Source organism: Solanum stenotomum, chromosome 7 (assembly GCF_019186545.1).
Source record: "Solanum stenotomum isolate F172 chromosome 7, ASM1918654v1, whole genome shotgun sequence".
NCBI lineage: Eukaryota > Viridiplantae > Streptophyta > Magnoliopsida > Solanales > Solanaceae > Solanum > Solanum stenotomum.
The window spans coordinates 10,741,499-10,755,653 of record NC_064288.1 but is presented as its reverse complement, the minus strand read 5'-3'; the positions used below and the strand labels follow the sequence as shown (position 1 = coordinate 10,755,653).

General features: G+C 35.5%; 2 protein-coding genes and 1 non-coding gene across 4 annotated transcripts; 2 read left to right on the top strand and 1 right to left on the bottom strand.

Moving 5' to 3' along the window:
- Positions 1–1,016: 1,016 nt before the first annotated feature.
- TRNAM-CAU (transfer RNA methionine (anticodon CAU)) lies at positions 1,017–1,102 on the top strand. The gene is given in 2 exon segments: positions 1,017–1,054; positions 1,067–1,102. It is a non-coding gene; the product is annotated as a tRNA-Met (tRNA).
- A 116-nt stretch (positions 1,103–1,218) lies between these two features.
- Positions 1,219–8,912, top strand: LOC125870756 (guanine nucleotide-binding protein-like NSN1). The gene is made up of 9 exons (XM_049551261.1): positions 1,219–1,317; positions 1,391–1,635; positions 4,849–4,978; positions 5,473–5,646; positions 6,088–6,311; positions 7,104–7,371; positions 7,461–7,640; positions 7,764–7,975; positions 8,273–8,912. Exons 1-9 carry the CDS (start codon positions 1,299–1,301, stop codon positions 8,645–8,647), a joined length of 1,827 nt encoding a protein of 608 aa, XP_049407218.1. The 5' UTR covers positions 1,219–1,298; the 3' UTR covers positions 8,648–8,912.
- Positions 8,913–9,039: 127 nt separating this feature from the next.
- On the bottom strand, positions 9,040–13,461 carry LOC125870757 (uncharacterized protein At4g13200, chloroplastic). Of its 2 annotated transcripts, none has more exons than XM_049551262.1 (3): positions 13,164–13,461; positions 9,774–9,928; positions 9,040–9,397 (listed from the first exon to the last, which is right to left on the bottom strand). In XM_049551262.1, exons 1-3 carry the CDS (start codon positions 13,354–13,356, stop codon positions 9,191–9,193), a joined length of 555 nt encoding a protein of 184 aa, XP_049407219.1. In that variant the 5' UTR covers positions 13,357–13,461; the 3' UTR covers positions 9,040–9,190. The 2 variants fall into 2 exon arrangements, with proteins under 2 accessions (XP_049407219.1, XP_049407220.1); XM_049551263.1 differs by having other exon boundaries at positions 9,774–9,929; positions 13,171–13,461.
- Positions 13,462–14,155: the final 694 nt, after the last annotated feature.

Sequence of the window (14,155 nt, the reverse complement as noted above, 5' to 3'; positions counted from 1 at the left end):
GAACCTCGTCTGCAACATTAATTTTTGGAAGCTTTTTTTTTTGTCATTTTTATTAATGTGTGAAGTTTTTTTATTATTAATTTTACCTTCCATTCATTTTTATTTATTTACTAGTATTCTTTATTAATTCAAATTGAATCCTATTCACCATAATTGATTCTTAAGTTCTTTTACTTTCTCTTTCACTAATTATTAATCTCTTGATATGAGTGTCGCTTGTTTCTTCTTTATCAATTAATGAGTACTGGATTATGAACGTGACATAAATTTATTAAGAATATATTTAAACAGTAGTTTTAAAAAAAATATATGTTATCAAGAGGAAACTCTTTAAAAATAATTTATCTTAAACTGCTAATAAGTTCGAGTATTTTTCATATTCGAGTATATCAAGTATAATAAACATAATAAACGTAATTATGTCTTTGTAAGTTGAATTATGTTTCTTCTACACATCTTTTTAAAGTCTGAAATAGAAAAAAATAATGAATAAATTTTTTTCATGAATTCGTTGATGAAACTTTTAAATTACTTCGACCTTGAATGTCGGTGATTCGCGTCAATGGTATTGAAGAAACAAGAATAATGATGAAACAAGAACGATGAACTATTCCTATTTTCGATAAGTCAAGACAGATCTGGACGAACTTGGTAAAATACATTTGGAGTCTAATTACCTTATACTACTATATTTATATATAGTCGGCTATAAATATGGTATTTGATCAAACATATTTTAAGTGCTCTTAGGGTATGGAGTCGACTTTTTTATGAAGTGTTTTACCTTTAATATGAACTTTTCAACGCGAACTCAAATTTAGTCGATACCAAAAAACATGTTGAAATTTCACCCAAATTTAATTGTCCAAAAATATTTAAGAATCTATCGCCAAACGCAATCCCTTTTTGAAGTATACATGCCACGATTCCACTATTGTGAAAATTAACGTTCGAGTACAATATTTGAAAGTACTTCAAGTTATGAATAACATTAAGGGACAAATAGTAGCAACATTGGGGTGGTGGCGCAGTTGGCTAGCGCGTAGGTCTCATAGCTTAACGAGTAATCCTGAGGTCGAGAGTTCGAGCCTCTCTCACCCCATAACTCTTTTTTTGATACGTGCATCCGGGTCGGGCTTACCACACCAACCGGAAACCCGACCCGAATAATTGACCTGGATCCTTTTTTTGTTAGTATTATTATTTCCGCAGCCACCTCCAAAACCCTAAAACCCTTCCTTCCCTGTTATTAAATCTCTGAAAGAGCAGAGAGAGACAGCCTAATCAGCAAAGCAAAAATGGTGAAGAAAAGCAAAAGTAAGTAACTGAATTGAAGTTTTGATTCAGTTTTCCTTTGAGTTTTGGTTAATAATATGCAGATGTTTTGCAGAGAGTAAGAGTAAGAGGGTGTCTTTGAAGCAGAAACATAAGATTATAAGGAAAGTGAAGGAGCACCATAAGAAGAAGGCCAAAGAGGCAAAAAAGCTTGGACTTAATAAGAAACCTAAGGTAGAGAAAGATCCAGGAATTCCTAATGATTGGCCTTTTAAGGAGCAGGAACTCAAGGCTCTTGAGGCTCGTCGTGCTCGTGCTCTCGATGAGTTGGAGCAGAAGAAAGCTGCCCGTAAAGAGAGGGTAATCTCTTCTTCCCATGCTATCTATGCTTTGCCAGATTTATTTGAACTTTATACTGTTACTAGTAAGAGCACATGTAATTTTGCTTTCTGTAAAATTATGAAATCAAAGATAGTAATAACTTATCCGCACTGATGTTTACATCAAATTAATAGATAAGCTAGAAACACTTGATTAATATAATCTGGAAACGTTAACAGTTGAAGAGATGTAGGTGTGCATGTGTAATTAGATATTAAGAAGCAAATCTATGGTATTTCGCAAAGCCGCAAAAGGAGAAGTAGGGGAATTCTAACATCAAAACACATATCAAAGTATAATGATATTACATTAATTATAACAGTATTCTATTAGAAGAAAAAGAAGTTCACTTGAAAAAGAAGAGGAAAGAGGCTATTAAATTTCTTCTGAACAGTTATTGAGTATGAACTTATTTTAGCTGCTAACTGTGAAATAACTTATGCCAAACCAAGGAAACCTTGGTAGCAGAGATTTAAGAGTAATCTTGGTTGTCCCAAAGATGATCTTTAATTGGTTTATTACTCATGTCTCCCAAAGTTAACAAATTTTTTTGCCAAACCATCTATGGAAAGATGCTGTATCTGTTGCTGCCTTCTTAAACAAAATGAACAAAGGCCCAAGGGATTTTATCCATCAGACACGAATGAAAGGGGATGACACCACTCTAATGATTGGAAAAATCCTAGAAAAGCCACTTCCATCCTTTGGCCCAAAAAGTACACTATTCTATTAAATCCCGTAAAAAGTCTTCTAAGAGAATAGTTAAAATATCCATGTATAGCCTCTGGTCCTTCACTATTTTTCGTCATATCTGGTGATCTACTGTATCATACTCTATGTCCTGTTCCTCTAATTTCACAGTCACCAAGAACCTTATGCTTACTGTGCAAAAAAGAATCATGCATAGGATCAGTTATACCATATCTTTGAATTCAATTAAGACAATTCTATTGTTAGATTAAGTACCTGTGGTGGATCATATCCAACATACTCATTATACTTAATAGGGATATCCTTGTGCTCTGATAGAATCTACTTGCTACAAGGTACGTTAATGTCATCTGGTCTTGCTGGAATTATCGAGATCGAGAAACAGGATCTTAGCTTTCTTTTGTCATAAACCTAGAGAAGCCATAATGCCATAGAACCATAGAACCAATCCAAGAGAAGATCATAGGGGATTTGTATTTTCTCAATGCCATCTACGGAGGTTCCAATTCTTCAATCACTGACAGTCAAAATTCTATCTGAAAAATTTCTTAAATCATCCTAATATGTGCCTAACTGATTTCTTTGCAATTTCATATTCCTCGTTAGCTGTTAGATTTCACAATGGACCCATAAATTGGAAGAATTTGGAGCAGCATTAACAATATCTTGCCTAGTTCCTTTTCTAAAATCCAATACGCTCTACGTTGAACCAATAATAACTTTTCCCACTTCATTAGCTTTATCGTACTCCCTTTCTGAACACAATAAAGCAATACATGAATCATAAGAACTAAAGTCGAGCAGTTGGGTTATTTGAGTGTCGTTGGTTATTGTGGTAGTTTGATGCCTTCTATGTTGTCCAACTCTTGCACAATTTGGAGTCTATATCTGTTTTTAATCTGCAGAATAAGTATATAGAATCGGCTCTTCTCTCTCTCTCCTATCATAAGGCTGCTCTAATAAAGTCCAAACAACACACCCTCTTCTGATAGGGAATAACATGGACCACTTCATTGAGAATATTAACTGCCTCTTGGATGCTTCCTCACTTACACAATAAAGAAAGAGAACTTATAATAGATTTTGTTTCAATCTTGTTTTCAACTCTGCCAAGAAAATCGATGACAGGTTTTGATTGAAACATCTCCCTCAAAATGTATCGAGATTCTTCCATCCTTCCTTTATCACATGAGCCTCTCACCAAGTACATGAAAACCAAAAAATCAGGTTGCGTACCTTTCATTTTGAACTCAGAAAAGAACCCAAGAGCACCTTCCTATGTCTCTGTTCTTACAATAGCTGTTAAGTACTCCACCGACAGTGAATTCATCTGGTGTTAGTCCTTTAGCTTGTTATCATAGTGAAGCTTCAATACTTCATGTAGTTGACCTAAGTTGCTACATCCATCAATGAATGAAATGTATATGTGAGTATTCAATCTAAAGATTCTTTAGGGACATTTCCTCAAACAACTTCCTTGCATCTTCTAAAAGATCTTTTGATAAAGTGTCAATGGGTATTACCATGTGATTTCTGAGGGAATTATATAATAAACAGTAAATTCATAAACAACCATTCAAGAACTGCTGATTAAGGTTATTTTTAATTTTTCCTTTACAAAAGGTCTCTTTCACTCGCATCCATTTTTCTAGAGATATACGTGATAGCAAAATTGAAAACTTCATGGACCTATGATATGGAATTCATGCTTATTATCAAGCTGATCAAATTCCAAAAATTTTGGAGCATTGTCCTAAAACTTTCAAGTGGCTTATTAATTGCGCTGCCACTTGGTTTAATGCGGTGCTTCTTCCTCTCCTTCTAATGAATATATAGATTTAGAGGTATTTAAAGGCTCTGTATCGGCTTGATTTTATGAATAAAAGGTGCGCTTTTGCTACCTTACAATGTTTGATTGCTGTCTACTTGTGCTGGAATTTTCAATGGAGTTTATGGAAATGATATTGTGGTTCTCTGTGTCGCTGATATTCACTGTCATCTGTTGATTTTGATATGAAAATATCTTGGTTTTTATATTTTTCTACTTGATACAAAGAAATAGAAAGGAACTTGGACTTGTTTAGGAATTTCAATGAATTTGAGATAAATCATAAACATTTAATGATGGGAATTATCTGAATTCCTGGGTCTATGAAATAAAAAAGAATGTGTCTCACTCATTTTCAGGTAAGATTTACTACTTTTTTGTGTGCTCGGGGAGGGTTATATAGATAAAAATAGAACATTAACCGAGTGGAATCAATGACTTAAGCATTTCTATTAAGGGCCTTTACAAAGGTATAGGTGGCTACTGAGCCTGGGCCATCTCAGCCTTGAAGTTGGAAGACCAACCATATGTCAATGGTGGAAAAAACTCGTGTTTGATATAGGTTTCTTGCTATTGGGTTTCTGGTTTCCTAAGTTTCCTCCTGGTGACATTTTCTGTCCACATATTTACCTCCCACTGATATTGTTTTCCAGGCTAAGAAGAGAAAGCTTGGACTACTTGAGGATGATGATGTGTCCAAACTGGAAGATCTGACTTCAACGAAAGAAAAAGTTGGAGGAGGAAGGGTAAATGATGGCTCAGCTTCTTTTGTTAAACAACGAGGTAAGTGGAATTTTTTTTCTTTATGTTCATTATTTGAAGGTTAGCGGGTTGTCTTTCCTTGTGAGGGTGTGGGTTGGTAGCGTTTGTAGTAGTCCTAGCCTGGCACTTGTAGTTCTTGTCTGTGATCCTTAGTCATTTGTTGTTTACTGCGCTTCGCCTCTCATAGTATTTTCTTGATGTTACTGTCTCCGTTGTTGTTTATGCCTTTTTTCTTATTGGATGTTATGTTATATATATTGTTTCCTCCTCTCTTGCTTGGTTTGGTTGTACTTGAGCCGAGGGTCCACCGGAAACAGCCTCTCTACCTCCACGAGGTAGTGGTAAGGTCTGCGTACACTTTACCCTCCCCAGACCCCACTTTGTGGGATTTCACTGGGTATGTTGTTGTTGTTGTTGTTATGTTCATTATTTGTAGTTGGCAAAGGAAGTGGGAGTGAAATTAGAGGGCTTACTCCTTTTTTCTTTCTATCTTGATACTTGATTTTATGATGTAGATAACTCTGAAAGGGCTTTCTACAAGGAGTTGGTCAAAGTAATTGATGCTTCGGATGTAATTCTGGAAGTGCTTGATGCTCGAGATCCTCTTGGTACCCGCTGTCTTGACATGGAAAAGATGGTGATGAGAGCAGGACCTGAGAAACATCTTGTGTTACTCCTCAATAAAATTGGTATTTTTTTTGTTCTATTATTGTTAGCATTATCCTGCATCTGCTTGGGTTTTCTTTTCTTTTACAGTACTTATCGAAGATAGCTACAGTGATATACCCCATGTCTTATACTATGTCATTCAGAAAGTAAAAGGCTGTTGGTTGGAGTTTAATCATAGAAGCACAAAGAGGTGGATATTGGTTATGATGTGTGAAATATATATATATGTAAAATAATTTCCATATCTAAATATAATATGTATGTGTACGTGTCTCAGCTTTTCAGCCTTTTGATATAGGTCACTAACCTATATTCTGGTCTGTTTTTTTTTGTTCTGGAAATGTTGCATCAGATTCCTAGATTGTTGATGGTTCATACAATGTTCTGTAGAGAAACTTTGAAGGGTTACTTTTTCATTGTTACTTGGATTAGATCTTTTACTTCTCAAGTATTTTCTCCAGATCTCATTCCTCGGGAAGCTGCAGAAAAGTGGCTAAAGTATCTAAGAGAGGAATTACCAACGGTTGCTTTCAAGTGTAGCACCCAAGAACAGAAGTCAAACCTGGGTTGGATGCCTTCCTCAAAGGCTGGTAAGAGTAAGACTAGCAATCTTCTGCAGACCAGTGATTGCCTTGGAGCCGAGACACTGATAAAATTGCTGAAGAATTACTCACGAAGCCATGAGGTACTTCCAGGATCATCTTTATGGGGTTCTCTCTCTAGATTGTGTTGCAGTTGAGTTTTGGAATATGCATTGGAACTTCAACTTGTATACTTTTTGCACAAAGTGCTAGTAACCAATGGGTTTAATTGTTTTCTTTCTCATTCAGATAATTTGAATTTCAAATGAATGCTTTTGGGACATCAAAATTCTAATGGATAAAGCGAGGTGGAATTTAAAATCTACAGTAGCTTGACATTATAATCCCCATTTCTCAAATCCTCTCTTACACTTTGGACATTTCAAGTCTCTTATCTCTTGTCAGTTGTGGGTGTGTTGGGTGTGTTGGGTGTCTCTGAATGTGTTATTAAGAGAACTTTGCTTTCTAAGAATCAAGATGAACTAGGAGACATTAAACTTCGTCATCAACATCGAGAAGTTGTTTGAGCTTCTCTGGCAAAGTTACTTGCACTTTTCATGCTCTTTCAAACCTTGAACTTATCGTTTGATAAAAAAAACTTGAACTCATCATATGTGCAGCTTGTTTAGCTGCATTTAGGTGGGTGCACCTGGAAATGGCTATCTTGTCACATGTAAATGCCCAATTATACTTGACCACTATCGACATGGGTGCGTTCTATGGTAAAATTCTTGTACGTTTAGATGCATAAGATGAAAGGTTTTGGAGGAATAAAATAAGAAGAAATTTAAAGTACTTCATAGACCTTTCTTTGTCTAGTTTAGTCAATCATGTTATTTCATTTTGCAGTATGCTTGAGTTATTCTTTGTTACCCACTAATGATAATTTCTTGCAGATCAAGAAATCAATCACTGTAGGAGTCATTGGTCTACCAAATGTTGGTAAAAGTAGCCTGATTAATAGCTTGAAGAGATCTCACGTAGTCAATGTAGGTGCTACTCCAGGATTAACGAGATCCCTGCAAGAAGTCCAGTTAGATAAGAATGTTAAATTGCTGGACTGCCCTGGGGTTGTTATGCTTAGGTCTGCATCTGAAGATGATGCATCTATTGCTCTTCGAAATTGCAAGAGGATAGAGAAGTTGGACGACCCAATTGGTCCTGGTAATTGGATTTTGTTTCCCATTTTTGCTTCTGATTCTACTCTTTCAATAGTATTGATGTATCTAATTGGTAGTTCTGTGGGTTTACAGTGAAGGAGATTCTCAAACTTTGTCCAGAAAGAATGTTGGTTACCATATACAAGGTTCCTACCTTTGATTCCGTGGATGACTTTCTTCAGAAAGTTGCTATGGTTAGGGGTAAGCTCAAAAAGGGAGGAATTGTTGATGTTGATGCTGCTGCAAGGATCGTTCTGCACGACTGGAATGAGGGTATGTGTGAATACCATTTAGTTCCCTTCTAAAGAATTAAACTTCAAAAATATGAGGGAGTTTCACGCTCATAGCTGAAGTCACCATATCATTAAAATCTGATGTCCCATTGACACATTCCAGGGAAAATTCCATACTACACCTTGCCCCCAACCAGGAACGAGGGGGAGCATTCAGAGGTCAAGATAGTTTCAGAACTTGGGAAAGAATTCAATATCGATGAAGTTTATGGAAGTGAGTCCTCTATAATTGGAAGTCTGAAATCTGTCAACGATTTTAACCCAGTTGAAGTTCCATCAAATCGGCCTGTTAGCTTTGATGATAACATGCTCGAGGTAAGTGATTTCCCTGTTATACTTCTAGGAACACTACTTGTATTTAATTAGTGTTGTATTCTGTAATTGCTGTACCTTTGACCATTTCTGAACTTCATATGTTATCAGTTTTAGATGATTGCATCTAGTTTTGTATATAAAGGCTGCTTTGGCTATTAAGTCATCTTTGAATGCTCTTTGAACCCAATTATCATATGTGGCCATTTTTTTTGCGTTCTCCATTTATGAGCATGATTCTCACAACTATAGTCTTTTTCAAAAGAGAGTCTTGAATTATGTTTCCTATATACATTTCAGGACAATTTGCAGCAGCCATTGGCTGAAAATGATAATGCGACAGAAAACCTTGTTAGTGAGAATGGAGATGAGCCAATGGATTCCGGAGAAGGAGATGGATCCCAGACGAGGGGCAAAAGTGCTAGTAGTAGACAGAATGAGAAGTTATACGGTGAGGAAGGCATGTTGAACACTAAACAGAAGAAAGCTGAGAAGAAAAGGAGGAAGAAAGACAAGACCTCAACTGACAGTGATATGGATGGCGATTATGACTTTAAGGTAGATTATATCAAGAAGGATTCTGCTATGGATGATGCCGATGAAGTTGTAGCAACTGATGAAAGTAAGAACAACAGATTTGAGCTGCCATCTGGGGTTGAGTTGGATTATGAATGACGATAAACTCCCAGCTAGGAACTATGCTTGAAATTAGTTTTTGTGGTTGCTGAATTTTTGTTTGCCTTGTAAAATATATTTGCTACCAGAAATCTTTTCTGTTGTACTAAATTGAGGCCATTATATATCACGATAAACATTTTTGTCCATTGCATCTTGTCTCTTTCCCCAGTTTAGTTTGTCTCATAATACAGACGAAATATGTAAAACGAGTCCACAGACATGTTATTTGCACGACTAATTTGTAAGTCACAAATTTAGTCTCTCTGTTCTGTAGATTAGAGAATTTCTTGATGTGGTGATAGCTTTATCATCTATGTACAATTTTTTGCACCTTCAACACGACTTACAACATTGTACTAGAATTTATTAAGTTGTATCAACTATGTATGTAAAGTGAAAAGGTACAATATTTATGGTGAAATGATATTCACAGAGAAAGTTCTGTTCCTCTTCCACAAGTATCATACTGTTCCATTGAATAAATCTAAACTAGGTATAACAAGATTTCATCACAAGGATGAATGTAATACAACTACAGTATCAGTCTCCATTTGATATCCCTAACTCAGAGTCCTTGGCAGGCTGGGAATTTATGTTTGTTCGTGGACTAGATATGTTCCCAGAAGCTGAGGCTGCAATTGCTGTCGATGTATCTGCTTCAAACGAGTTGGAAATAAGTCCTTGTGTTTCCATTGTTTCACGTGCTGCTTTCTCTTTGGCTTGTTTGGCTCTTTCAAGAACCTCCTCCTGTTTTTGCACAAACCATTGAGGTTACACATTTCTTGCGAAGTAGTCTATAATCTTTATTACTAAGGATTTTAAACAACTCTGGACATCCAGGAATCATAAACAAGAATTTCATCGTTACGATGCTTAGCCTGTGAATAACATAGTAAAGATACACAGGCTGATTGTGTGTATACCAAGAGGAAACATTATGCAAAATTTTAGCTTTTTCTAATTTTACAGGTTTTCTTGTAGTTGTTGGTAAATGCCAATCCGAAACTATTAAATATCATTGAATGAGGGCCTCCCAAAGGAAAATAAAACAAATTGCTCAGACCATTCATATTAATTAATGTAACTTATAGCATTTAGTTTTGCAACTTCAACTACTTAATACCTGAAAGTCCTGAACTTGCTTTTGTTGCTCTGCTTGCAATCTGCCAACTGTACTTAGGAACTCCCCTACTGTAGACTCTATGCGCTCAGTAACTGCTTCCGCCAGAGCTTTACCTAAAAAGAACGCATCAAGGATATTCTTACTCTCATTTTCACCTGCAAGAGAGATGATTTTAGTTATTGGAAGATATGCAGGAATCTAGCAAGACTGAAGAAACAACAAATTAGTGACTAATCTCATATTATAAAGGAAACTCGATGACACCCGCCGTGCACCCAACCAAACCAAAGCAAGAGGAAAAAGAAAGTCTAGAGAAGCCAAAAAGAAATGGGAAGAACTAATGGAAGGTGTATTCTCGGTTTCAAGTTACAAAGCAAGTCTCTTTGAACCGCAACTACAAATCATAAAAAATTGCAGGCTCTTCAAATGGAGCAGAGAGAGAATTTATTCCAAATGAAGGGAGACGTCCCAAGTCAGAAGGACTGTACAATAGGCAAGAACTCCCAAGGCAGAAGATGACTTTGCAGTCAGCAGAAGTTTGCATTCTGGACACAAAAATGATAGAACTACTCTATTAATTCTAATTGATCAGTATGTAGAACTTGTAAATCAAGGAAGACACAGCCCTCAAGATGCTTCTCTTTTTCTGTTGAGCATCTTGATGATTCGTTGTACTTAGTTATTTCGTGTGGTCACAATTAGATCTCCTAGCTGTAGAGTCACAGTCATAGCTTCTAAGTTTTAATTATCCATATCACTCTGGCCAATCACATGACTACCAAACTGGAACTACTTTAACACAAGGTAAGGCATATTTAATAACACAAACCAAAGGCATCGACTATTATCCAACATCCGTAGCTTAAGTATACCGTATGACTAGGCAGGATATACTGTACCTCCTTCATATCACCTTTGCTAAACAATATGTTTTAGCATACAAGCAGCACACCACCATACCATAATGGTACCAAGGACAACAAATAGAGACAAATATGAGCAATGGGTGATATTCCCTACTGAATAACAAAAAATTAAAATGAAATAGCAGTGGAGAAATGGCAAACCAATCCAAGTTAGCCAATACAGCTTTTAAACAAACAGAACTGAAACAAGAATTCTTTGCCCCTCCCTTTGTACCAAGAAGCAAGTCCAAAACACAAGTGTAATGGATTTGTCTATTATAAATTACTCCTCTGACTTATATTATGTGACACCCTTTCCTGTTTAATCTATCTAAAAGAATGACATCTTTTTCTTTTTTGAATTTGTTTAAATTAACATTCCCAGTTTAAACTTAATGACACGACTTGTGGACCCACTTGATAAAGTTCATTCTTTTACAATGAGAGAGAAAAAGAAAGACATGTGAAATCCTCACCGAGCACTCATGTAATAGGATAATTAGGGTACTTAGGATATGGCTTACATGTCAAACATCTTCTTCAATTTATTAAACTCAGTATCCGGTCAAACACCTACATATAACACAGGGGAGGGAATATTAATTATGGAGATATCTCAGACATCTTGAATAAGGTGATGGGACGCATTTAATAGTTAGAGTTCTATCTCTAGGAAGGAAGACACTATTGGGAAGCTCACTCTAGGTCGGGCTCAAAGCAGAAGGTCGAACCTATCATCTCGCAAGAATCATAAAGTTAAAACTAATCAATATGGACATGTGAAGATTTTTTTTCCCCTTAATTCTCCGGGATCAATAGTAATTCTAGTTTTAGACAAGTTTCCTTTGAAGTAGATATGACTACCAAGTATATCTGGTATCTTACTCCTTGCGACTCAAGGCCCCAACCGACCAGTTAGACAATTTGCAAAAGGGAGAAACCATAACTTATCATCATGGATACTAAAAGCAAGCGACTGGATTCAAGATCTTCAGTCAGTACGTTTTCAGTCACTGATGCCACATCAACAAGAAGTTTTAAGTCAGTAAATGTGCAATACCACAACACAGCAGCAGACCTACATTATGACTACAGAGTGCACGTTCACCCATAATCAGTGGCTCAAGAACAGAAATGTGGGTAGGAAACTATAAGAAAGGTCATACTGGAAAAGGAGGTCCATCCTCAAAATGCACTCATGGGTGCCCCTGGCAAGAAGCTGCTCCTTTGTTCTTTAATTGCACATCAATCACAAGTTAAATTCATGTCTTGCACATAGAAGCTCTTTCTTTCTTTTCCTTTTGTCACTTTGATTTGGCACTCGAACTCTAATACGAAAGACTGCTCATGGCAAGTGTGAAAGTGAGAATTAATACACAAGTGATTCCCAGTAGAGGAAGTAGAGGAAGTTTCAAGTACCTTGGGTCAATAATCCAAGAAAACGTGGAGATTGATGATGATGTTGGCCATCGTATTAGAGCGGGGTGGATGAAATGAAGGCTCACATCCGTGTGTTGTGTGATAAGAATGTCCCAACAAGACTTAGAAGGTAAGTTTTATAAAGTGTTTATGAGACAAACTATGTTATAAAGGGCGGATTGTTGGCCAGTCAAAACTCGCAAATTCGGAAGGTGAAAGTAGTGGAAATGAGAATGTCGAGATGGATGTGTGAGCATACTAGGAGAGATAAGATTAAGAATAAAGATATTCGAGACAAGGTGGAGGTGACTTTTGTGGTGGACAGGATAAGGGAGGTAAAAACTGAGATGGTTCCGGCATATGAAGAGGAGATGCACCAATGAGAAGGTGTGAAAGGTTGGCTATGGTGGGTATGAGAAGATGTTGAGGTAGGCCAAAGAAATACTGGGTCGGGGTGCTTAGACATGACATGGCTCACTTGACCCAAGATAGGAGGATACGAAGGTAGAGTATTATGGTAGAAAGTGAGTAGATAGTCGAACATTGTCTAGTTTTCCTTATTAATATTCTTATTATTCCTCTCCTACATTCTAGTCATTATACTTCAATTACCTTATATTTGTTCATTTTGTTGTTTCTATTATTCTCTTCTCATTTACTTTTAACATGACTTCTTCATTATTCTATTTTCATTCCATACTTGATTTTGATATGCTTTACTTAAGTTGAAGGTTTATCGAAAACAACCTCACTACCTTCACAAAGTTAGGAATAAATCTACATACACACCACTCCACAGACTCCACTTGTTAAATTACACCGGATATGTTATCACTGTTATTGTACTTAATTAAACATGATTATTTGTGTTTAGTATACTACATATTAACTTATTTCTTTAGTACACACTTTTTTCCAAGACTAAAACCCTTTCCATCCTTTCATTAACTTCAAACCCTTCCACTACCAGAACAATTACTGGGTGACAGTAATATACACCACTACTTCCTTAAAAGGCTAAACATAAATACATGTTTAAAAGATTATTGAAAAAAATAGGACATACCAGGAGGAGGAGGAGGGTTGGAGCTAAAATTACAAGTGAAAGTGAGTGGTGCAACATTTCCACTTCTGTTTGTGGTTGGAAAAGAGGAATTCCATGGGGGAATGATGCAATTTCTTTGGAGACGATGAGTAGGAGAAGGAGTAGGAGAAGGAGCAGGAGAATACAGTGAGGAAATTGTGAATACCCCACTCATATTCTCACTTGAATTTCAGATCTGATTGATTCACTGATTTTCGATGGGATTTTTTTTTCTTACCTGTGGTGGGCTGCTCTACTCGTATTCTTCAAATTTGTTTTTAACTTTATAGTACTAATATTTCTATTCATTCTTTCCACTCTTTTTTTGGTAAGAGGAGTAGGTGGAGATAAATTAAAGAAAAGGGAAAAAATATCTTCAAATTACGTGAAATTGAATAAAAATATTTGAGTCATTAATATTTAAGTTCAAAAATGTTTATCTTGTTACTTTTAGGTCAAAAGTGTCATTTTTCGAATGAATTTTTTTTTAAAATTTTTTTAGAATACATTATTTTCTTAATAAAATATTATTTCTAAAGAATCTTTTTCCTTTTAAAGTTCTTTTTATCAATTAAAATAAAATTACATTATATACTTTTAAAGCTGATTATATATATGGTAACAGTTTTAAAATTCTTATTTAGATAATAATTTTAAGAATTCTAATAAGATAGAAAATATTTTGTATTTCTTAACATTTTTCAAATTGAAGTAGGATAAACATTTGCTAATATATTTCAAAATTTTAAAATTAATATGAAAAAGAGTTAACAATAACTCCTTGATATTTTAAAGATATTTTATAATTTGAAAAATGTAATAAATCTTTGTGTTTTATGACATTATAATTGCTATGTCTTAATTTTAATATTAGCATATGCTTATGCTTCTTCAATTAAAAGAATATTAAGAAATAAAAATATTATCTATTTCATTAGGAAAAATAATTTTATCATTAAATGACAATTAATATG

What these genes read in the sequence shown, in the direction of transcription:
- LOC125870756 (XM_049551261.1), top strand. An exon ending in TTCTTTTGTTAAACAACGAG is followed by an intron (nt 4,979 to 5,472) that starts GTAAGTGGAATT and finishes TTTATGATGTAG; the next exon opens with ATAACTCTGAAAGGGCTTTC. An exon ending in TTGATGATAACATGCTCGAG is followed by an intron (nt 7,976 to 8,272) that starts GTAAGTGATTTC and finishes TATACATTTCAG; the next exon opens with GACAATTTGCAGCAGCCATT.
- LOC125870757 (XM_049551262.1), bottom strand. Translation starts at nt 13,356, where the DNA reads ATGAGTGGGGTATTCACAATTTCCTCACTGTATTCTCCTGCTCCTTCT. An exon ending in CAACCCTCCTCCTCCTCCTG is followed by an intron (nt 9,929 to 13,163) that starts GTATGTCCTATT and finishes TCTCTCTTGCAG; the next exon opens with GTGAAAATGAGAGTAAGAAT. An exon ending in AGCAAGTTCAGGACTTTCAG is followed by an intron (nt 9,398 to 9,773) that starts GTATTAAGTAGT and finishes GTGCAAAAACAG; the next exon opens with GAGGAGGTTCTTGAAAGAGC.